This window comes from Rhinolophus ferrumequinum, chromosome 3, assembly GCF_004115265.2.
Source record: "Rhinolophus ferrumequinum isolate MPI-CBG mRhiFer1 chromosome 3, mRhiFer1_v1.p, whole genome shotgun sequence".
Taxonomy (NCBI): Eukaryota; Metazoa; Chordata; class Mammalia; order Chiroptera; family Rhinolophidae; genus Rhinolophus; species Rhinolophus ferrumequinum.
In genome coordinates this window covers 38,657,790-38,684,045 of record NC_046286.1, presented here as the reverse complement: position 1 = coordinate 38,684,045, position 26,256 = coordinate 38,657,790, and the positions used below count along the sequence as shown (strand labels likewise).

Genomic DNA, 26,256 nt, shown 5'->3' with positions numbered 1-26,256 from the left:
AATTAAGAATAGAATTACCATATGACAGCAATCCCTCCTCTGGGTATCCAAAAAATTTGAAAATATCCATAAAGATACATGTATCCCTATGTTCATTGCAGCATTATTCACGGTGCCCAAAACAAAAACTGCCAAAGTGTCCTTCGATAGATGATTGGATAAAGAAGATGTGGTACATATGTACAATGGAATATTATCCAGCTATAAGAAAATATGCAGTACTCCCATTTGCGACAACATGGATGGATCCTGAGATTATCATGCTAAGCAGAATAAGTCAGAGAAAGTCGAGAATCCTATTTCACTCATATGGGATATAAAACTGAAGCAACAAATGAACGAGACAAACAAAAACTCATAGACACAGACAATAGTGTTTACCAAAGGGCAAGTGGGGGAGGGGAGAGGTACAAGAGGGTAAAGGAGGTCACACATATATGGTGATGGAAGAACTGACTCTGGGTGGTGAACATACAATGCAATATATAGATGATGTAGTATAGAATTGTACTCTTGAAACCTATATAATTTTACTAACCAATGTCACCCCAATAAATTAAGAAAAATGACTGTTTTGTTTTCCCCGAAGCATTGGAACTTTGCTGAAAAAATTTGACAGCTTAGGTTTTTCTAAAATCATGTTATCCTATTTTAGCAGGACTTTCACTGTTGATCACAGATATTTTTCCCTTTTTTCTTACTGCTCTTCACTGTATTTCTAAACTTTCTTTACTTGTTTTGGTTCCTTTTGTTTTCCGCTTCCCCCTTTTTAGGAAATAATCCTCAGATATTTGTTTTACATACTAAGGTTAGAATCATCTAATTTCTTAACTGTTTACTTTAAAATTGCTATATCTACCATTCCTCTCTTGCCTTCATACATCTTAGAAGCCTATGTATCTCTTCTGTCCAAGACCAACCCCTGTGCCTTTGTGTTTGATCTCATTCCTTTCACCATTAACATAGCATTGTTTTTATTTTAATGTTCACAACTCTTTTTAACATTTTGTTTGAAAGACTATAATGTCCTACTCTTTGGTTTATTATTGACCTTACTAACATTTGAAGTAGGCTTGTTGGAGAAAGTTTGTCTGTTAAATTCCGCTCTACAGTTTGGTCTTTTTAAAAAGAATTTTATCAATTTTTAATTCATCCTTTCACATTCAATTTAAACACATTTATAGTGCTTTTAAAAATGTTTTCCCAGTAAATTTAATTTTCCTTCTGCAGTCCTTTTCAGTTATTTATGTATATTTCTGATAGTCATTTTGAAATAACTTAGTTGAATTTGTCAGATCATCTTTAGTTTCACATTCCCATAAAAATAAATTAACGATCATAATTAATGTTGCATGAAATAGAAATTGCTTAAGGATGCTTTAGAGTTCTGTTTGAAATTCTGCCGGTTCTGGGGAGCAGGGGTAAGGGTGGAGACAGCACACTATTCGTCATGGGAGAGAATAGTAAGGAGAGATTTCCCTGAAAGGGCAATCAAAGATTTCTCTCCTTCAATTTAATGGAAGGAAAAAAGGTTAATTGGGATAATGCACACTTGGGGAACATGTCCATAGTGTTTTTTGGTTTATATTCGTATTATTAATTGCTTGTCTAAATAGAGCAAAATTATTAATACTAAATTGATGAGGTTACTAAATAATAAATTCAATAAGAATATAGTGGGACTTTTTGTTACATTTTAATTTGTGAAAAGTCTGGAGGCTGATTTTTAGATCACAGGTTGCCACTGTTTCAGTGAAGCTGGCATTTTGGTCAAAAAACTGGGTTTGTTTTTTCCTGTTTTTTAACATGAAAAATATGTGAAACACCTTTTATGGTAGAATGTAAAGCAAAGTCTTTTTCAGATATATACTTGTAAGAACAAAATGAATTATATCAGTACTGTGAAGCATAATGAGATGTTATGATTTTATTTTTTTCATGTATTTCATTTATTTTTTGTTGTGAATGTAGGTCAGAGCCAAATATTGCCTTAATTTTTAGAAGATAAACAAGTGAAGTGAATAAATTGACTTAATTTGTGGAATTTAGAGAAATTGAAAGTTGAACGAATGCTTTAAGCCATTTTTTTAAATTCAGCTAATACCCCATATACTTCCCACATGTGCCAGGTAGACAAGCTTTCTGGAAGTCATAGTATACAGCTCCTTCTTCAGTTCCCACAATTAAAGGGATGATACAATCGTCATCCCTTTAATTTCCTAAATAGTTATTATATCCATCTCTTCTGTAATAATCTTAATTTTATCACTCATTCTCTCCTGCCTGTACTATTTTAACAACTTTCAGCTGATCTACTTTCTAGCTTAATTCACACTGATGCCAGTATGATCTTTGGAAAACGTAAATCTGATCCTGCTTGATAATCTTAAGGGACCCCATTTTATATCATATTCCTTAGTACACCGTAAAACAGTCCTTCAGTTTTTGCCTGACTTCATCCTCATGCCTTCACTTCACACTCTAAGTTAGCTTACAGACTACTTGTAGTTTCCGGAAGTACTCAACATTCACATTTTCATGCCTTTGATCATACTTCTCTCTCTAGGAATGTTTATTCTCTTTAATAGTAATATTATTATTGAAAAAATAAGAATATCACCAACAAAAGCAGTGTGGTACTCCATATATAGCTTTTACCAGGTGACAGGCACTCTACTTTCATTTACTCAATTTAGTTTTTGCAATAACCCTATGAGGTAGGTACAAATAAGAAAAGTGAGGCACAGGAAGCATAAGTTACTTGCCAAAGGTCAAGCATCTAGAAAGTAGTCATGCCAGGTCATGAACCCAGACATTTCACCCTAGAGTCTGTGCTCTTAAGCTACTACACTACATTGCCTCTTCATGCATAACACTGTATCACTGTTTCTGGATTCCTTTCCAGATCTTACTTCTCCACCTCTCAGGAAAAACAAGCTGCTCCTTGGCTTGGAGCTCATCTGTATGCTAGCACTTAGGACTTGTTATGGCATTTACACTCTTCTGCTTTGCTTCATGAGAACGGGAATATTGTGTCCTTATATCTCATCCTTGTATTTCCAGTGTTTGGCACATATTTTAATTGCAAGGCAAATGGATAAATAAAGGCATGAAGCACCAAATTTTAAAGGTATGGAGGGAACCTTAGAGATCATCCAATTTAACCTCATTTTATCGATGAAGTGCTTGAGATTAAGTGAGTGTGATGGTAATACCAGATTTTAATGTGGATAATTTACCAAAGTTAAGTTTTACTTATTTTTAGTGGGTGGTAACCCATTTAATTTGCTTCAGAACTCAGTCAGAAGAACTGGTTTTATAGTTAATTGAGAATGTTGTAGGTAGTATTGGCAGAGTCTCGTTTTGGGTACAGCATTTAACATGTTCTGTTAATACTGTGTGATCAATTGTGTGTCATATCTATTGTCAGTATGAAATAGACAACTTGGTCTGTGTCATTTGCTTTTGTACATCCTTTAAGTATTTTCTAATGTCAGGTATGACTTTTTTTTTTAAACAGTACTTTATTGGGGAACAGTGTGTACTTCCAGGCCTTTTTTTCAAGTCAAGTTGTTGTCCTTTCAATCTTAGTTGTGGGGGGCGCAGCTCAGCTCCAGGTCCAGTTGCCGTTGCTAGTTGCAGGGGGCTCTGCCCACCATCCCTTGTGGGACTGGAGGAATTGAACTGGCAACCTTGTGGTTGAGAGGACGCGGCGCGCTCCAACCAACTGAGCCATTTGGGAGCTCAGCGGTAGCTCAGCTCAAGGTGCTGTGTTCAATCTTAGTTGCAGGGGGTGGAACCCACCATCCCTTGTGGGGCTTAAGGAATTGAACCGGCAACCTTGTGGTTGAGAGCCCACTGGCCCATGTGGGAATCGAATCGGCAGCCTTCGGAGTTAGGAGCACGGAGCTCTAACCGCCTGAGCCACCGGGCTGGCCCCTGATTTTTTTTTTTCTTTTTTTTAAGTATTAGATTGGACATTGTAAGGAATTTTAATAAATGCAACCTTTGAAACCTGTTGATGAATTTCGAATCTGGAGAATGGATATATGGGGTTAATGATAGTATTCTTTACCCTTTGTATATTTAAAACTTTTTAATGATGAAAAATAGGGGGTTATAGGGAGAGATTAGGAAAACCCTATAAACTTAAAGCTATAAGATGAATAAGGAAAATGAGAGAATTAAAAAAAAAAAAAGCCTAAAAGTCTTAGTCTCTACTTTGGCTATATGAAATTGAAATGTTTATTTGTAAATACCTATACTTACTGTGTATCTTTTATAATTTCTTGATGAGCTTACGCTGCTGTTGCAGTGAAAACAAGTAATTTATGTATTTTTATTGACTTCAGATAAAATTTTTTCTGATAACTGGCTTTGGGTGATTTATATGGATATTTAGCTGAAGATCAAAGATGGAAAACTCATACATATTAAGTTTTTAGCTTCCTAGGAGAAAAAGCCCCATATGAGCTTACTTTTATTTTCAGTATTGTATATTACCTTTGTTTTGCAATTACAATTTTGTTTTGCTACTTCCGAAGTTCAGATTCTTTCACAGGATTCCAGATAGAGGTTTTTATGGATGGTGGGGAGGGGATAGTAGGTAAATGTTAGTTATTGCTAACATCTTACTTCTGTTAGATGTAGGCACATGGGTATTATTTGTAAGTGAGTTATTTAATAAAATGAGGAGCCTTGTGTAGAGGAAAATTACTAACACAAGTAAGTATTTAACACTTTTCAGTACTTAATATAATTGTTGGGAAGTGGACATAACAAATATGATTTCTTTGTATGTGTTAATATTTTGAATTAAAAATTATAGTTATTTCTGTTATTCTTATTTGAAGGGTTCTGATGACTGTCTTGTGAAAATCTGGGCAACAGATGATGGGAGATTATTAGCTACTTTAAGAGGACATGCTGCTGAGATATCAGACATGGCTGTAAACTTTGAGAATACCATGATAGCGGCTGGAAGTTGTGATAAAATGATCCGAGTCTGGTGTCTTCGAACATGTGCACCTTTGGCTGTTCTTCAGGGCCACAGTGCATCTATAACATCACTACAGGTAGTTGTTTTAATCCCTGGAAAATCCTTTTTGATTATAATTTAAAGTAAATTTTAAGAAGTCACTTTTATAATCCATTGTATAAAGCCAGCTAAAACAAAGAAATGAATATTTCTGCTTTCTTTATAAATGGACTTTAAATAACCTGGTAATCAGTAATGACTGTCAATTCTGGGAGTTTTCCAATTCTATTATTGTTATTATTTGTGTGGTAAAAAATGGGTTTATTTTTTGGATTGTGTCACTCTTGTAAAGGTATTTTTTTTTTCTTTGATTATTTTTCAGTTCTCACCGTTGTGCAGTGGCTCAAAGAGATACCTGTCTTCTACTGGGGCAGATGGCACTATTTGTTTTTGGTTGTGGGATGCTGGAACCCTTAAAATAAAGTCAGTTGCTCTTTTATTTTATAGATGTGACATTAAAAACATAAATATGTTTAATGGTTGAAATTGCAAAAGCTACAAAGTCAACAATAGGAATGAATTTACTTTTTTCCCTTGAATAAATAACAAATTCATTTTGGCTTTTCATTGATATTAACCTCTTTCATTTTTATGTTTCCCTTTTTCCTTTTATGCAAGAATGTTTTCTTATGTTAACATGTTTCTTTTTTCACTTATCTTTGTCATAGCCTTAGCTCTTTCCTTCAAAATACTCCTGTTTTATTACCACTTGTTTTTTTTTTTTTCCTTACGTGATCACAAAACTGAAACCACTCTATATTTGTTTGCTATGGATTGTAAAAGTTCTGCAGTGCACTCTGGTTGAGATTGAAGGCTCTAATTATTTTTGAAATGTTTCCCTAATCTGAGAAAAACTAGGTCAAAATGCATATTAAGTAGGGCTTTAAATATGATCACTGTATTGGAACATTACAAATACATTGTATATGTATTGGAGTTGGTATCATGTAATATCTATAATTGTTTTCTTTAATATGGTTGATTATAACATTTATTGTCAGTAGTAATATAAGACATAATCTAATATAATTGTACAATTAATGAAAAGATAGTTGAATGTGACCTATTTTCTAAAGATCACTGTTTTGAATGAGCTATATTATAGTTGACCTAAGAGTCAAATAGTCTTAAGATTTTCACTAGAATAAATGTAAGATTCTTCTTTTTTGGAGTCTTATAAGACATATTTTGTCACATTAGAAGATAAACAAAGGGAGATATTTAATTAATAATGTCTGATATTGAAAAAGTTTAGTTATTGGTGGTATGCATATGCCACAGAGGCAGCACCTACTTTGCTAGTGTGTTCATATTTACAAATGATTTATTTCCTAATGTATTTGTGTATTGCTGTTCTACTCTATAAAAAACTAAGACCCTATTAAATTTGATTAGGAGTAAATATAACTAATAACTACATGTCTGGTGTGACAGTGACTTTGGGATTGTTTTATGTGTGGATTGTTGTGTAATCAGGAGCTCCTACAAAATCTGTATCTAGAGTTTCTACGAGATCTGCTGATCATGACACATAATGATTTTGAACTTGTTTTTAGAAAGAGAGCCATCTGTTGCTACTTATTTAATTCTGTCCTTCTGTGATTGTTTTTTGAAACAGCTGATTTCTGGTGTTGCTACTCCCTTTGGGATATTTTTAATTGTTTATTTTTTGTATTATAGTCCAAGACCTGCAAAATTTACAGAGCGCCCTAGGCCTGGAGTTCAAATGATCTGTTCTTCTTTTAGTGCTGGTAAGATTTTGTTCTCCCTAATTTTCCGCTTAAAATTGGACATTAGAAAGTTTCTAGTGGAACACATAAAATTTTGGAAAATATTTACTGTTGTAATATAAATCATATTCTCATGTGCATGGCAGGGGATGGAAATTAATTTAGAAATATTTGAACTTTGCTACAGTTTACTATGTATACTCACATGACTATTATTTTTTTTTGAAGAAGACCATAATGCTCTCTTAGGAAAGAATAAATAGTTTCAAATTTTACTCTGTTGAAGAATAAATCTTTGAGTAGTTATCTTGCTGGAAGAAATGTATTTTAAATTGGCTTTATATTTTCATGGATTTTTGGAGGTATCCCATGTTGCGAAGTAAAATAAATTTGATATTTGTACAGCTTTATTAACTACTTTGCTCCAAAACTGTTCTTATTTGCTCTTTAAAAGGTAGCTGTATAACAATGCTGATATTCCAATTAAGTTTTGAGTTTATGCAGCAGCGTTTTGAATGAATATGTCTTTTTAAGCAAATTATGATCTGGAGATTTGAATTCATGAGAAAATAAAATGAAACATGAATAGATTTAATACTTAATGTTCCTAACACCAGTTATTTCCAGTTTTACTTAATCTTTTCATTTCATAATTTGGGTAGCAGTAGTACTTGAGATAGTGTGCAAACATCTTTAATTTTTAACTTCCAGATTTCCACTGTTGCTTCCATGAATAGTTTTCCTTCCACCGTATTTCCCCGAAAATAAGACCTAGCTGGACCATCAGCTCTAATGCGTCTTTTGGAGCAAAAATTAATATAAGACCCGGTATAATATATAATACCCGGTCTTATATAATTAATATAATACCTGGTCTAATATAATATAACAAAATACCTGGTCTAGTATAATATAATATAATAAATATAATATAATATAACATAATATAACATAATATATACCGGGTCTTATATTAATTTTTGCTCCAAAAGACGCATTAGAGCTGATGGTCTGGCTAGGTCTTATTTTTGGGGAAACACGGTAGTAATAACACAAATGTAGGCTCTATACATGCATTCAGAGTACTTTAATACAATTATATATAGCACTGTTTTCAACACTGTGGGAGAATATTGATTCCAAAGAGAGAGTAGTTTGAATATACAAATAACTATAATGGAAGGTAGAATGTATGTGCTATAAGACAAAGTCTTAACAGAGTTCAGAAGAAAACAGGGTTATTTGATTGCAAAGTTTATAAAGACAACTTACTGAAGGAGTTGGACCCTAAAAGTTTGATAGAATTTTAACAGATGGCAGATGGGGCAAAAGAGGGACTTGAGCAATTATATGTAACTACTTAGTGAAATCATTTGTAGTGGAATGCTTTATTTTTGTAAATATTGAAAAACTCATCCTAGTCAAAGCTATGTTAACAAACTATTAAATTCAGATTAGATGTCTTATATACTTAGGAAAAATAGGAATAGTTTTACAGTAAAGTATTAATCATTCAGTATATATTGTCGTAATGTCGCTTGCATTGTATTTTCTAATTTTCAGAGATTTTGAAATTGTGTTTTACTCATAAATGTGTGCTGTTATTCTTCAGGTGGAATGTTTCTGGCCACAGGAAGCACAGATCATATTATTAGAGTTTATTTTTTTGGATCAGGTCAGCCAGAAAAAATATCAGAATTGGAGTTTCATACTGTAAGTATTAGTAAAAAGGATTAGATGAGCACAATTTAAATGATTGTAACACTTTATTATATTCTGATCCTCTTTTTGTTTATCTGTTTATATATAGGACAAAGTTGACAGTATCCAGTTTTCCAACACTAGTAACAGGTAAAATAATTATTTTTATTAAATTTAATTCCAATTTAAAAATTATGCAATAAAGACTATTTTTATACTCAGGTTTTAATTAGATTTGTATACAAATTAACCACCTAAAATAAAAATCTTGACCAGTTATACTAAAAAGTGAATATAGCCTTCACATGCATGTAAACACATCTTGGTTTTATTTGTAATAATGTTTATTTGGCTACTTTTAATAACAGGGACTTTTAGCCACATTATATATTTCTTGTACCTATCAAAGTATAGGGAAATTTTTAGTAGAGATTGGAAATGTATCACAATGTAATATTTGAAGCAGAACTGTCAATTGATAAACTTAGATGACATTGTTTAAATTTTTCCACGTTCTTGTTTCAAAATGAAAGAAAGGTGTTTCTAAGTACCTTGAGTAAAACAAGTTCATTAATGCTGGGAAGAAAATCAGTATTTTTCTGTTGGAAAAATCAGTTTTATTTCTGAGATAGTAAATAATGGCCTTGAATCTCAACCTTATTGAATGTTATTTTGAGATCTAGCTGTGAATATTGGAATATGTTTGTATAAAATTTTAAGAACCTATGAAGTTTCAGAAGTTCTTAGATTTGCAGGGAATACCTGATAGAGTAATCTTTATTGTATTACAATACTGTGTAAGTAAAGATGAGTGCTGTCTTTCTTAGTATTTTTAAGTACATAATTCTGGGAAAGTACATTTCTTTGGGGGATGGGCTCCTTTTAATACAGGTTTGTAAGTGGGAGTCGTGATGGGACAGCCCGCATTTGGCAATTTAAACGAAGAGAATGGAAGAGCATTTTGTTGGATATGGCTACTCGTCCAGCAGGGTAAGCGGTCAAATTTTAAATAATACATAAATGTAGGTAGAGCATTTTAGAGTATGTTATATTTATTCCTGTTAAAATGATTATAATAAATAGGGGTACTATTAGAGATGAAAGACTTTAATTTTTATGAAATGATTTTTTTGCAGTATCTGAGCAGACCTGCATTAATGATTTTTTTTCAGTTTAGTTTTGTTAAGAGGATGATAATACTGTAAGAATAGTTTAAGTTTCACTAGTTTTTTAAAAGCAAAATATATAATAATGTTCTGTGTGTCACAGAGGGATGATGAGGTATATCCAATGGTTTTCTCCAGCCAACAGAAATTATATTACACCTTGTAACTGTTATTTTGGTCTTAATATTTTAGCATTTTTTTCTATTTGTATTTGTGTGTAGTAGTCTCTGATGGATGGAAAAACAAAGCAGTTAGCAGGGCATGACAGCAGCAGTAAAAGATGGAGAGTGAGCAGCATGACATACAGAGTTCCTGGGTCCAGATAGAGTTAAAGCAGTGATATTTTTACTCCACGTCATCTATAACTAGGGGTTTAGGAGGGCTGGAATTCTGGGCTTGCTGAGTCAGTGCAGTGATTTTTGCCATCATTCTATGTTTATTCAAACTATTCTTAATTACAGTTAAGTGATAGTTAATGTTAATGAATATAAATTAAGAGATTATATGTTTAGGTTTTTTTGTCATACTGATGATATTTATAAATAATGTCTGCGTAAACAAATACTGCCTCCATCACTTTCAGCCAAAACCTTCAAGGAGTAGAAGATAAAATCACAAAAATGAAAGTAACTATGGTAGCATGGGATCGACATGACAATACAGTTATAACTGCAGTTAATAACATGACTTTGAAAGTTTGGAATTCTTACACTGGTCAACTAATTCACGTGCTGATGGTGAGAAAAAAGATTAATTTTTATTCAGCATATTTGAAACTGATTATAGAATGGAATATTTTCATTGAAAAATGAAGTATTTTATGTTAACTAAAAGACTAACTTGCTAGATGGATAACAGCTCTTTGCAGGAGATTGGAAATAAATTTAAAATGCAGTTAAATAGGTTTGGCTTGGAAATACAGATCCTTGCTGTTTTTCAGTATGTGGGGCTGCATCAGTAATATTCTCAGGTTTCACCAAATGATAGCAAAGGCCTGGACAGTGATAGTAGCTCAGCTTTATTATTACACATTGATAAATATGAAGATTTTTGCCACTTTAGTAATACTTAAAACTTAAAATTCTAGAAATGTTTCCATATTGGTGTTTGAATTTTCTTTTTTAATGTTTATAATTCTTTGCTACTTCAAAAATATTTCAGGGTCATGAAGATGAGGTGTTTGTTCTTGAGCCACACCCATTTGATCCAAGAGTTCTCTTTTCTGCTGGTCATGATGGAAACGTGATAGTATGGGATCTGGCAAGAGGAGTCAAAATTCGATCTTATTTCAATATGGTAATTATCAGTCTCTTCATAGCTTTTAAAGAATTGGGGACTTCTTGACGCAGGTACTCTGCATATCACAAAGGAAATCCATTTAAGAATTGGTCCAGACGTTATTTTGACTAAGTTTCAAAAGGTTGCTTATTCCACACTTTAGATGCTCAATTTAAAAGAAAATTGTACATATTACAATACATGAATATTGTGATAACTAAACTAGTTTTTAAAATAGTCTTAACAGTGAAACTTTGATGAGAAACTCACAAATATGAAGATATATAGGTAAAACAAAAGTTTGAAAACTATGTGAAGAAATTATACTTAATATTATTGTATTTCATTAGTAGTCTTATAGTATAACAATTTATTAAAATAACACCCATTCTAAAATTAAAGCCAAAGAATCAGTCATTCTTGCCATTTTTTCAAGTTATAGTATGTTAGATATTTATTTGGGATTAAACCCTTTTCCTTCCATATTTTGCTTCTTACATAGAATTTTAGTGTATTTTCCTGAGTATTTGAATTGCAGTGGTTTAATATCACATACACTTTATTCTGCAGTGTTCCACTCCTCTCTAACCATTATATGAAGTATAAAGTGCTCCTCAAATACTACTGTTTATATATTTTTTAAATCTACTTCCTATATATCAGTGGTACCTTTCAACAAAGAGAACAGAAAGAAAAATGTGTTTCTACTCTTTTGGCATGTTTAGATTTTTCTTAAAAATCAATGATAGGGATCTCTGGTAATAACTCATAGCAATAGTATATGTGGTCAGAAATATTTTGCAAAAGAAATTATTTCACAAAACAGCCTTGTGAAATATAATAGTATGTGAAAAAATTTCATGAAAGTGATTCAATACTTAATTGATAATCATAGTAAAGTTAACCTCTACATGATAAGAAGTAATAAAAACAATTTGAGAGAAGAGTAAGCAGAAGATAATAAAAGGAATTTTTGTTAGTGAAGGAATTAACTTGAGTTGTTTTTGTCATTATGTGGTAGTGTACAATAAGGTAAGAAATAAGATTTGTCAATCGTTATTTTCCTAAAAAGACCATGGTAATTGTTTGAGGTACAGTCCGTTAGTGATGGATGGATTTCCTTAGTGATTATATGTATAGAGGAGTTTTTTTAAAAAGCAAATCTTTAAATATGCTGGTAAAAATTTTTTTTCACCCTTTTGCATCCTTGTGTGTCTGGTTTGCTTCTTTTTGGGACATCTCTGTTGAAAAAGGAAATTAGTCATTTTTCAATTTGTCTTTATAGTTTCAAAAGAAAACAGTTTGCGGCCTATACACATATGAGTGACTAGTAATTTTATATTTTCAAAGGGCATTGGTGTATTACTGAGTGTTTATAGAGAAAATGTTCTCTCATACTTGAATACTACTTTTACCTTTAAGTTATAAAGGTGAATTTTTTTCTCTTCAGGTAAGTCGATCACACTAATACGCTACCGTATCAGTAGGTACGAAAATTGTAGCGCCTCGAGATTGAAGTGATTTACTCTTAGACCCTTACAAATTAGTGATACAACAAGGAGTAGAAGTCAGTCATATTATATTGTATATTCTTTGAAACTAGCTAAGGGGTTGGTTATATTATTGCCTTACATATTACTTACTGTTTAATAAGAGTTTTAGATAAGGATATTTTTCCTACTCTTTGAGTAAGAGAAAAGCCTCTAAATGGCAGAAGAAACAAATTTATATAATAAGTAGAATTGGATAGTATCCATAGAATCTTCAGACTCTTTGAGAAAAATAAAACAAATTAAAAAGGATTAAAAATACATCCTGCATTTTAAAAAACGGGTGAGCTACTCTTCCATCTCATTAGAATAAAGATACTCTTTAAATTTTTCTCGATTTTTAATGGCTTCCAAAATACTTCTACATATTACCTCATTTGGGTCTCATAAAAACCTTGTAATATAAACAGGGTAGATTTTATTATTACTGGTTTTATGAATGGAGAAACAGAGGTAAAGTGCTTTGCCCAGGTTTACCTAGGTTACACGACTGTTTAAGGTCACTTGGGATTTAAACCCATGTTTTTTGTTCGTTGCTAATGTGTTCTTAAAGTGCTAACTGTAGTTATGGTTGGTCATTGCACAGCTAACATCCAACTATATCCAGTTAATGATTCATATGTATGTGTGCGGGGAAATGTTTTCATAACGCTATTAACTCTGAGTACATCTATTGAGATCTTATAATTTAGCTTGACAATTTTTTTTTTCTATCTGTCTCTTAATTTGTAAGTTATCTAAATGCCCTAGTTTTTGCTCTTCACTCTTTTGTTCTTTTCATTGTTTGTTTTATCTATGGGCAGATGGAAGATAAAGCATCCAGCATTGCTATAAAGATTAAAACAATTTGAGGGAAGAATAGAAGCTTGTGTTCACTATCCACTATCATGATGAATTTTGGCTATAGTTGTAACTGTTCTACTCTCTAGCTAATAAGTAAGCTTTTGAGTTACTAAAATATCATGAAAGTTGATCGAGTACAAATTTAATCCCTGACATTAAATTGTATTAGTAATCACAAGTTCAGTTTAGTACATATTTTTTTGTGCGCTATGTGGAGGGACTAGTTATACTGGAATATTCCATGTTTAGACTAGAAATGGTGAAAGGTTAGGTGAAGTATTATTAAGATTAACATTTTGTGTGAGTTTTAAAATCAAAGCTTATAGCATGAATAAGTAAATTGACCATTAAACCTATGACCAGCATATAAGTAATGTAAATTGCACCTTTAAAAGAACAAAAGTTTTACATACATTCTTAAACATACAGGTTTTATCAAGTATATTTTGAGAATACTGCTTTAATATTAGTCCCTTTTTTTATAATTGCATTTTCCATTTGAAATTTATAATATCTTTGCAAAAGGTAATGAAATCGTGTAATAATAAATGATTGGTTTTTATTAATCAGCATTTTGTTGCACTTTTCTTACCTATTACAGAAGTTAAAATTCTTTTTTGAAATTTTATAGAGTCAAAAATCTTACGTCATCAAAAACCTTTTCAGAGATGAAAGGTTGAATTTTTAAATTTCTGTGTTTGATATATAGTAACTACATTTTAATACATAAATTTATTAATACATTTTAATACATTTTAAATATTGAGCCATTAATATTTTAATATTTTACTGGTATTCATCATTCAGATAAATATCCTAATTTTTTTTTTCTCCTGTATCAAGTCATGACACCACTTTTCAAAATCTTATCCTTTATTTTAGGATCACTTAAGTTTGTAAATAAAATAAAAGGTTTGAGATTGAGAATTGAGATAAAGATATTTAATTCCTTGTATGCTTACATGATTTCCTAATTTATTTCATTTCCAAATCATAAATGGATTCTCAAGTTGCTAGTGGTTTTGTCTAGAAAGTGATGGAGTCATTTTCATTATTTTTACTGCTAACTTTCATCTTAATAGAGGATCTGTTAGGCAGTTGGGATGATAAAAGCAGTTGGGGAGTGGATTTTGGGTTTATTTTTGTTACTTACAAGAAGTATATGACAGGTGAGATGATGTAACATAGGGTATGAAATGGAATAGACTACATATTCCTTTCATTCCCTATCCCCTTTGTTGTTTCATCTTTAACTAAAAATAAAATAATCTTAAAATAAACTTTTAAAGTATTTGTTGGAAAAGCATAATATATAATGTAGAAACTTTGAATCTTTCTTTTTTCTTTTAAATGAACCACAGAAAAAACGAGAGAATATTGCCAAGAGGTTATGAACATAAGGCAACTTTATTCTTTTTTACAAAAAACTAAATTCTAGGCTCTACGTTTTGTTTATCTACATTCTTCAAAAAACTATGTAACTTATTCATGTTTTAGCTGACCAGTTCTCATATAATTTGTGTTTTAGGGAAAAAGTAGAGTATATTTGGATATTATATTGATGGCAGACAGTGTGTGTTAAGAATATTCCAAACTATTTGAGTATAGTTTAGCAAGCCTACATTTTTGTTTTGGGTAGTGGCAGAAGGTAAATATCAGTATAGCTTTGTTTTGACAGAAGTTCTAAACTCTAGTTTAAATGCTCTAAATTCTAACTTAAATACTGAGAGGCAGATGAATTGTTCCCAGAAATAACTTGAAAATGTGTATAAACTCTCTGAAGTTGAGGGCTTTTGTAATATAGTTCCGTTACCTGAAAGAGGTGGACAACTTTAGGAGTTTATATAAAGTATAGATGTTCCTAAATTTACAAAGTTATTTTTTAACGTTTTTTTCTCTTAAAATATCACAATATAGCGAAGTTTTAACAAGGCTAGCTAAGTGAATATTAAATTTATTTGAAAAGATGAAGAGAGACTTTCAAATTCTTAGTACTAGGCCATTTGATTATCAGATAGTAAATAAAGGTGTTTGGAGTGGGATTTGTAGATTCCACATTAGTAGCTTTCCTCATGTGTCTGGCGCTTTTGCTTTATCTTTACTGCTCTCTTTCTATACCTATTGTTCTAGCTGTGTCTATGAATCTCTCCATGTCTTTATATTTCTATTATGTTATTCAAAGTTCTCTTCTGGTTGCCTCTTGTCTGGTTCTGATTTTAACTGAACAGTACAGTATGTCTCTTGCTAGAAAACAATTTTACTGAATTTGATTTTTGCTTTATTTTTTGTTGTTTCATGGGTAAATTCCAAATAACAATTTTATTTAATTAAATTTTTTCTTATTTTTATAATTGTTAACCTTTCTTTTACTTGAGATTTAAAAAAAATGTTCCAGTGTCCACTAATCCAGAACAATAAATTTCTCCTTGCAACGTTCCAAGTGAGCAGAGGCTGCCAATCCACCACTCAGAATTTTTGCACATGTATACTTCTGACATTAACATGTTCTCAGTGTTACTGCTATTTTAGTTTTTGGCAATTATTATAACTGCATGTATCTAGGAAAGGGACAAAGAGAAGCTCAAAATAGGTATATTTCATATCGTGTTCTCTTGTGAATCAAGATTTAGGGATATCGTATCTCTGTCTCTCTCATTCACTCTCTCCTTTTCTTCCTTCCTCCTTCCTTCCCTCTCTCACTTCCTTCCTCTCTCCTTTCTTTCTTCTTCCTTTCTTCTTTCCTTCCTTCTATCTCATTACTTGTCATCATCTAACAAGATGCCATATCAGCACTCTGTATGTTAAAAGGATTCTTTGATGCTTCTAGTCTTTGTTTCAGCCTCTCTGGGTAAGGAATTACCTTCAATCTTCTGATTATAAACTTAAGTTATCGCTAATTTCTTTCAGGTTTCTGGGGTTCTTTTAGATTCTGTCTCTCATCTATATCTTGGTATCAAAGACATACCTTAAAATTTGTTGCCATGAATGTGAGTTTGTCTCTCTAGCTTATCACACTGTATTTGGTGAATTACTTTTATGTAGTAGTTCTTTGACATGCTCTATGAGTCGCTATCATAAAGGTATTCGAGATTTGATAGTTATAAGGGAAAATATGTAAAATGCATAATGTAAACACACAGATGAAGACATTTTGATTAGCAAATAGTTGAGTGTTTATTTTGTTCATGAGCACAAAATATGGAGACCACAAGGAAGAGAAAGTCACAGTACTTGTTTTCAGCCAGCTTGCAGTTAAATTGGGGAGAAATACCTGAAAAAATGAAAAAAAAGAAGTACTGATAAGTAGTTTCAAATGGTAGCATGAATATGAGAAGAAGTAATTGCTGTATCTAAAGACGTAGGGATCACTTCAGGTGATTGGTCAAAGGTTTTATTGTGGAAGAATTGAAACTATGCATTGAAAGGATAAATAAGAATTGAATCAGTAAGAAAGAATTAATTTTATAAGTATGAAGAGTATTATAAATAACCAAGCAAGAAATGTTAAGACGTGTTCATAGAACAATTTTTATAAAATTGGGAATAGGTTTTGAAAAATGGATGGTAAAATGAAAAGCGTTAAGTTGAGGTGGATTGTTGACGGCCTCAAAATATCTTATAAACATTAAGAATAGTAACAATTTAAGGAGTTTGATAAATTACTGTATATTTCCGAAACTTAAAGAGAAAAATAGTTTGAATGCCAGTAGTAGTATTTCAGGTATGAAATTGGATAGGTGGGGGGAGAACTACTTTTATTAGTGAAACCCTGATGAAAAATTACAGAGGTAAGTAGTAGGAAATTTGTATAAGAAAAAAAATATTTGTAGGACTTGGTGTTTTGTGATTGATAGAAGGATTAGGGCTGGAGAATGACACATTTAATAAATGTGTTGAGAGTATTGAGTCTTGGTGATTTTGATAACAATGATATTAATGGAAATATGAAAGATGAAGGAAAACTAATTTTTTTAGTTCATTTTTATATGTTTATTGTGACATAGTGTTGAACTATCTTTGTGGAAATAGCCAGTCAGCACTTGGAGATAGAATACTTAGAGAGTCTAGGAGTAAAGAGAAAGAAATGTTGAATGTAGAATGGTATTTACTTCCTGATGGAGATAGAGAAAGCAGTGGAGAGGGCTTGAAACAACTTAGCTATAGTCATATTTAGCAAGATGGAGAAGAAATCAGTCTCTGGAGAGTGTGTAAGATACCATGTCAGGGAGGCCAAAGAAGGAGAATAGATTTCAAGATGGATTTGGTTAATAGTATTGCTGTCCTCAGAGAAATCAGAATATGGTAAACAAAATGCTGTTAAATTTGAAGATGAATTATTTATTTTGGTGGTGTATTTTTCTTTTGATGAAAATTAGAGCTGATTCTTCAAAATGACTTTTATATATCTATTGGTTTTATTAAGCCAGTTACAGCAGTTTCCTTTTTATATAAATTTATCTTGGCACCACTTATTTTAAATAGCTGTCTTTAATTTATATGTAATGTTACCATAAAGAATTTTCAATATTAAACATTCAGTCAGTAATGATCTTTTAAAGTAACTTCATGTCGCCTGGACTATTGGAGTGTAGATAGCTTCCCTTCCTATTCCTTGTTTGCACTATAATTGTTGTAATGGTTAGAAGGTAGCCAATCATACATTGAACAGTTTCTGTCCTCAGTATGTAGTGTACATTCTTAAGTTTATTTTTCCCCAGGTTGATAAACTTTAAAGGTTCTTCATATATAAGGAAGAACTTTCTGCGTCTTATCACATAAAATTAGTAGGGTATTTAAGATGATTCATAATTTTAAATTGTGGAGGATTTTCTAGGTAATATGCTCCCTTCTAATTAATGGTGTATTTTGAAAAAAGAAACGAGATAAAAAAATTGACGCTGGTCATAGACTTGTATTATAATGATCCCATAAGAGGATGATTCTGCTTAAGATGACCCTTATTTTTAACCTTTCTGTTTTGTGTTGCGTTCCTCTTCCTAGATACTTCCTACATATTTGTCATATACAGCTGTATGTATGTTTCTCATGAATGATATAATTTAGATCTTATAATTTTAGTCTGCATTTTAGTACTTTTAGTGTACTTCATTTCCAGATTTGTCCACTTCTTCTAAAGAGCCTTCCTGAATATCAGATATTAGGATTTTAGGACTCCAGTGGTCATGTCGATTATCTCTGTCATTTTCCAGAGAGATTAGGTGATTTATCCATTTTTAGAGGAGAGAGCTTTAGGGCCTTAGGCCTCATTTCTGTGTCTCTGTTAATTATTCACCTTTCTACTTCACAAATACTATATTTAAAGTTGTGGATAGTATTCTGCCTTGAAAAAGGTACTGATATTCTTCATTAAATATGACAATTCTATCATCAGGTCTTAACTCACATGTTTTTGTATTGATTCTGTTATTTTCAAATTCAGTATAACATCTAAACTAAAAAGATTGTACTACTCATTTCTTGGAAATATTTCCAGAATTCTTTAGTCACTATGAGAATTTTTCTACAAAGCAGTCATGATTTTAACCTGTCTGGTCCTTTCATTTTTTACTTAAAAAAAGAAACAAAATAACTCCTTTATCATAATCACTAAATGTATTTTTCTATTTTCTTTTAACTTGTGTTCTTGACATTTTTGGACTAATTAGCAAATACTATCTCCTGGATTTTATCAGCCTTCCTTAATGTGGTTTAATGTACATGAGATTTATTATGTGGGGTTTAACATATGTCTCAAATAATGTTTAGCAAGCATACTTGATTTTATTAGCAAAATAGTTCATCTAAAATTCTCTTATTTTGAAAATTTCTCATTCATTTCTTTTTTTAAATTTACTACAGCTGCAATTTTACTACAGCTGCAATTTGCTACTAGCATAAGTTCTGTATAATATTAAATTTTATGTTGACTTATTTTCTTATTAAGCAGTACATTTAATTTTATGATAGGCGCATATGACTTTAATATGGATAGAGAGGATTCTTTTGGTTTTTGAATATAAGCCTCATTGCTTTGTAGTTACACATGTATATTCAAAGAGTGCCTTCATTTTTAAATTTTTTCTTTGAGAATTCTTATAAATACTTTGTGGTTTAAGAAAATGAAATTCTTTTCAGAGAGAAATATTTAACTTTTTTTGGTTGGCTTAGATAACAGCATAAGTCATAAAATCAGCTAGGGTATACTTAGTTATATAGGGAAAGTAAAATATTTTCCTATTTTGTATCAAATAAAAAGCCTTGTCTGCATTTTGTAGTTATGGTTGTTGGATATCTGAGGAGCCATTATTAAAGATGAATTTGGCATTTTAATTAATAAAATTAGAGGCACCTTTTCTAATTGGTTCATGAGTAAAGCAGATTCTTTTAATGCTTTCTTAAATGAATAAGGTTAATCCAAATACATTTTAATGTATTTTTCCTATTTTCTGATGTTACTGAAACACTTTCATTTTCTCCATTTAAAAGTCACCTTGGAGTTAATGCAGATGCCTTACACCAAGAAAATTGGTACTATCCTGCTATATTCACAATGGCTGTGTTATATAGGAAGCATAGTGATCTTCTATAGGATTATTATTTTTTCTTTGCTTTTTTAGAGCTTTATAAGTTCCATGTCTCCCAAGTATTCTTTTAGAGATATACTAACTGTAAATGTGGCAACATTGGTAGAGAGCATGGGTATAGGGGTTGATTAATCCTCATACTCCATCCCCCTAAAAAAAGAAAAAAATGTAAAGCAAGATTGCCTAAACATCACATGAAGGATACCATGCTTATGAAGATCCTTTGGCATTGCTGAGTCAGACTTCTTTCAGATCTCTTCCTCAGTTCTACTGTATCCTTAGAATTATAAACTTAGACTTATAATATTACAGTTCTGGAAGCACTTTTATTATGTTCGAGTATATTTATAAAATATCTTTTTTGTTTTGTCTTTTGTCAGAGTTACTGAGTTGAGATAATTAAGACATTAACAACACAGGGCCAAGGCAATTTCAATTCTTTATATTGAATTTTTGATGTAAAATTTTATTTAGAGGTAAACATTGACGTGGTTACTTATTTGTAACAGTTCATGTTAGTTTTTATTTGCCTAGAAAACAGAAAAATCCAGACCTGAAATCTGACATTTCTACTTGTTGTCTTTCATTTTTGGCAAGTACTAAAACTGTACAGCTACCAATAAATGCCCTTATGTTAATCTGGAGAAATAGTTCTCTTTCTCGTTTTTGAATAGTTTTAATGTAGACTTGGAATCAGTTCACTTTCCTCCACTGTCTTATCCTCCAACTTTCTTCACAACCAAGAAATGATCCTGTTTCACTTAGGATTCATTTTCTGTTTTTTTAAAATGATAAATCTTTAAATGTATTAGACATTAGATAAGTACACCAGTTTTCTTTCATATGATGAAATTTTAAGGAAAGTTATTCTTTTCCATTATTATCACTATCCAAAACAGCATTATTAAACACCAGTAGACTCATTCCTTCATTTCAACAAGCTATAGGGAAAAATAGTTTTCTTTTTGAGGCAATCCCATTTGTGGTATGTAAACTTATTAGGGAGAGCCTTTCTTTTTAAAGTGATGTTTTCTCTTTTGACCAAATCTTACCTTGAGAAATAAACTATTCTAAATTTTAATTTCATGTCTATATTTGGTGAACTGTACATTCATCCCTATGCCGTATTTTTAACACTAAAGAAAGAAAATTGCTACTTTTCTCTTTTTCAAGCATTTCCTAGGATATAGGGATTCTAATAAAATTCAGTTTGTTCTAGATCAGTGGATACCGGAACAGAGAGGAGGTATTTCTTACCTGATAATGTGTGTGTTCCGATTCTGCTAATCCAGAAATCCAATCACATTTGTTGAAAATCATCCTTAGTTGTTATTTGTTAGGGAGTCAACTCCCTATTTTAATTTTTTTCTGAAATTCAGTCCCTAGATGTGCTTTAGATAGGGTAGAATTTTTACCTTTTTCAGAATACTGCTAAAGAAGTTTTCAACTGGAACATAGTCTGAAGAAGCACTGAGAGCAAAAAAATTCAGAGTGGTGATTGGCCACCTCTGTTTGATTGACAGGTTGCAGGGAGAAACCCATTCGTTCTGGATTAATGGAACTGGAAAACAGAAAACAATTATCAGGTAAAAAAAACCTTTTCTTTAACCTTTGAAATTCACCATTTAAAAGATGAGTCAGACCATCAAGGGAACCTACTACCAAAAGGAAAAACTTAGTGTCTTGTGAGCAGTGTGATCTCTGGCTACCACTTCTACGAGTAACAAAAGAAAAAATGCTACAGTTACTGCACATTGTCAGCCTTTGCTGAAAGGGCTTGATTAAATGTAGATAAGATGGAATGTAAGGCGCAATTACATTTTAAGTCTGGGTTGAAGACTTGAAGCAGAATTCTATGGGTGGGGGATACTGGTGTTGTTTTATTTCCTGAATTGTGTGTGGTCTGTGGATAGAGAAATTTGTTTTTCAGGGCTATTAATCTGGCACTTTTCATGAATATTCACAGATTTTGTTACTATACTCTGTTATACTTCTTCACCTCATTAGGGTGTATACTTATATATCATCATAAAATTCTAGTAACAATAGTGACCAGTTATTTATATTTTAATGCCAATTTTCTGATTACTTGTTAAATACATTTCAGATTGAAGGCCAAGGACATGGTGCCGTATTTGACTGCAAATGCTCTCCTGATGGTCAGCATTTTGCATGCACAGACTCTCATGGACATCTTTTAATTTTTGGCTTTGGTTCCAGTAGCAAATATGACAAGGTAGAGTATGATGACTATATCTTCTTACGTTTTAATTCATGGATGTTTAGAGGGTTGTATTTGAGGGGGGGATGGGTGAGAATCATTTACGCTTTCAGCATATTTGAAGACTATTTCGGTATATAGAAGAATCATATTTTAAATAGTCTGGAGACTTATGTTTTAGAGAGGAGGATGAAGACAGTTGTTAAATCTCTTTCTGTCATAGACATTAGATAATAATAAATAATCTTTATATTTCAGAAGGAATAAGGAACTTTTTACTTAATTAACCTGCTAGAGTGATCTAAATTGCAGTTCTTAGGTTGGAGCGTGTATAAGCTGTGGGGATGTTATCCATAAAGGGACCCTATGAAATTATGTAAAATATTTTATTTATATGGATAATATGCATTTATCTGGGGTACATATCTATGGCTTTCATGTGGTTCTCAAAAATGTATAGCGTATTGATGATAGCTAATGTGCTATATATTAAAGACCCTAAGAATAGTGACTGAAAGACTTAAATTGCTTATTTGCAATAGAGTGATATAAAAGGTTATAAAAATTGAATAGTTCATAGTTTAGTTTAAGAAATTCCAAATTAATCAATAAAATTTTGAAGTTACAGAAGTGTCAGGCATGAGTTCATATTTTTATATTTCAAAAATTTAGAAAATGCTTATTAACTCTTGGAAAATCATGTCAATTTTTTATATTAATGTGTAAACCACACTTACTGTAGGCTTAAGGATTTTCTTAAATTGTATAAGTGATTTCATTAAAGAACTTAATTCAGAGAATAAATTCATTGAATGAGTTTCCTTTGCAAAATTCTAAAACAAATAGTACCATATTTAATAATTTAAAAAGTAAGATAAAACATGGTAGCTCTGTGAAAGTAATAGTACTGCTGAATGATTTATGCCTAGATTTTATTTTACCATGTAATTTGAAATTATATACCTTATTTTTAATGTCAGTTTTTATGTATACCATTTCTTTCATGTTACAGAGAAAAAGTAGCTACTTTTCTGATCATAAAATTTAGTGTAGAAAATATAAAGATTTATTTACAATTAATTCAAGAGAAGAATATTCTTTTATTGTTGCTTAATATCATGACTTACGTTAAAATATTTGCCTTCCATTAGAAATTTATAATGATAAATTTTTATTCCAATCTTTTAATGGCCTTTCTGTTTACAGATAGCAGATCAAATGTTCTTTCATAGTGATTATCGACCCCTTATTCGTGATGCCAACAATTTTGTATTAGATGAACAGACTCAGCAAGCACCTCATCTCATGCCTCCCCCTTTTTTGGTTGATGTTGATGGTAACCCTCATCCATCAAGATATCAGAGATTAGTTCCTGGACGTGAAAACTGCAGGGAAGAGCAACTCATCCCTCAAATGGGAGTAACTTCCTCAGGTAAATGCTCATTTTCATAGACAGCCAAATTATTCTTTTCTTACTGAAGTTTTACAAAATTGCTAATTGGGTAACACTTTGTTTTTAATTGTTTTGAACAAATTAGAAGTAAAATGATTATTTTAAATACTTCTCTAAATTTCTTTAATGCTTACGTATTGTAAGATATTTAAGGAACATTGGAAATTTAAAGCAATAATTTGGTCTATATCCATTTATTATCTCTCGGGACTAATAAGATAAGTCCCTGTATTTGTTATGAGATAAGTCTATTTATTTATTCATTCAGCAACATATATTGAGAATATCCTCCATCCCTGGCACCTGCTAAGCTGTGGTATTCAGTAATGAATTAAACAGCAATGATCTTTGCTCTCATAGCATAGTTAGATTAATAAAAACAGTTATAAACAGATAAATGTTTAAAAATTGTGATAAATGTTACGGGAAATAATAATGTTATGTGAGAGAGACTAAGACTAGATAACCCATTCACATTGAAGGTTGTTTTAAGAAGTGATCACCTTTTAAACGTTTATAAGTAAGATAGGGATGAAAAGTGTTGAGATATTTTAGTGAGGTAATTGGGGGTGACTGTCAAATTAGTTGTGGAATTGAATGGGAGTGGAAATGGAGACAAGGTCTACAGATACCTTCTTCCCCCCTTTGACAAGAAATGTGGCACTAATTTATTAAGTGAAAATAATGCACTATAAAAAGCAGGTTAAACTAGTTTTGCAATTATGAATCTTTCTGTTATATTTTAGACTAGAAGAATGTTTATGAAAATAGTTATAAAAGTTCTGGACTCCAGCATAATGGACAACTAGATTTAAAGAACATATATGGGATATAATATATAATGAGTAACTTTTAAATAATGAATTTAGATTCTATAAGCAGTACAGAAAAACCAATTTCATTGCATTATAGAGAAACCCACTTCTTATTTTTCTTAAAGGATTGGGCACGAAATTGCCATGAAGATGGACATATTGGCTAGGAAGGGCTGCTCTTGGAACTAGACATGCCCACTCAGGATGCAGAGTGAGGAGAAGCATTAAAGGAATAGTCCCTGCTGCTACTTGTAGAGAGTAGTACAGTCCAGCAGACCTGAATATCTGGAGTATGTGAAACTAAAATGTCTCAATACATGGACACAGCATGAACTCAAAGAATCTAAGAACAGGTAGTATTCAAGAAGTCTAGGCAGGAGTTCAGATTAGAGAAGTCTCAATTATTAAAGAAGTCTTGGTCATAGGACTGAAATTAGGATAGCCTCTTGGTGGGGCAGGAATCAGGTTTTGCCCAGGTCTCAAAATTAGATAGCTAGGCTGGGATTTTAGACAAGGGAAATAAGGAAAGGACTCATTTATTAAAATATTAGGGGTAATTATTGTGATTATCACTTTTTTCCTCCATTTACCAGTTTATAAAGGGCTTTCATAAATAATATCTCATGTAGTTCTGTATCTATGATATCCCAATCCTAAAAGTTTAGAAAATGAAAATTTAGCAACAATATGTCTTCAGGTGAAAGTATATGGAATCACAGGGACTCAAACCCAGCTCTGACTCGCAGTCCATTGTTTCTCCTTCCATACTAAGCTGTCCTTAGAGTAAAAAGTGGACTTAATCTTGAAAATGAAATAATCACTGGTTATTAATACAGGACCATAAGAGAACCCATAGCAATAATTATGGCTTCAAAGTGAGTCACAGAATTTTTAAGTGTTCTAGGTCACAGAATTCAGGGTAAACATCATTTCTTTCATTTAGACTTAACCGAGTACAAAAATAGAACAAAAGAAATACTTTTTGAAAAACTTCGTTTCTAACTATATTTCTATTTGCAAACCTAGATCTATAATAAAATTTATTATGGGAAATCCCTTAGAGTTAGGTTGAAATAGATGATGGCTATTACAATAAATTTATTTGAATGCAGTTTTGTTGTATTTACACTGAACAATACACTTGAAATGTGTTTCCTCAGTTGTAAACTTGAGCTCTATCAAAGTAGTCATCAATCTTCAAACAGGAGATATTTTGCTAGCAGCATACCAGGAAAGAAGCATTCATAGGAATTTTAAGTTTTACCTCTGTCTACTTTTACGACATCTAGCTGTGTTATCTTGGATGTTATTTTATACCATTGAATTTTAGTTTTCTCTTACAAAATGAAATAACATTATGTGCTTAATACATGTAATTTCCCCTTTCCTTATACCTTGCTTACTACTACTTCATTGCAGATTATCTTCTCTTTCTAGCCCACTCTGAAAGTATGATCTCATCAAATCTTCTCTTATGTACCTTCAGCACCTCATATAATTGCTCCCTTTTCTACTCATAGCAATGCTTTCATATATCTTATAACGCTTAAACATTTTTTTATTCGTTGAGTAGGATTGAACATACATATATGCCTCACGCTATGCTAGATTTAGAAATAGAATATTAAGATAAATAAGATAATCGTGCTTTTGAGGAACTAACTAGTGGGCTTCCTTTCTATATTAGGCTGAGTGTTAAGACGTGTACATGTTGTTTGAGGAAATGAAAGAGGATAACAGTTAATTTTTTCAGACATTGGAAAGATTTCACAGAGGAAATATTACGGAGATGCTATTTTAGTTGGTTCTTGAAGGATAAGTTAGTGTTTATCACGTGTATACTTGAAGTATTGTGGTCAAAAGCTCCAAAGCATAAA

The 26,256-nt window shown here is 31.6% G+C and overlaps 1 protein-coding gene across 1 annotated transcript in view; it reads left to right on the top strand.

Moving 5' to 3' along the window:
* Positions 1-26,256, top strand: part of PHIP (pleckstrin homology domain interacting protein) — a 117,145-nt gene that overhangs the window by 36,796 nt on the left and 54,093 nt on the right. The window contains exons 8-17 of the mRNA XM_033102445.1: positions 4,854-5,075; positions 5,361-5,461; positions 6,719-6,789; positions 8,381-8,481; positions 8,579-8,619; positions 9,361-9,459; positions 10,219-10,372; positions 10,797-10,931; positions 21,998-22,126; positions 23,318-23,543. Of these exons, the coding sequence (XP_032958336.1) occupies positions 4,854-5,075; positions 5,361-5,461; positions 6,719-6,789; positions 8,381-8,481; positions 8,579-8,619; positions 9,361-9,459; positions 10,219-10,372; positions 10,797-10,931; positions 21,998-22,126; positions 23,318-23,543 (1,279 nt within the window). The remainder of the gene's footprint in view (positions 1-4,853; positions 5,076-5,360; positions 5,462-6,718; positions 6,790-8,380; positions 8,482-8,578; positions 8,620-9,360; positions 9,460-10,218; positions 10,373-10,796; positions 10,932-21,997; positions 22,127-23,317; positions 23,544-26,256) is intronic.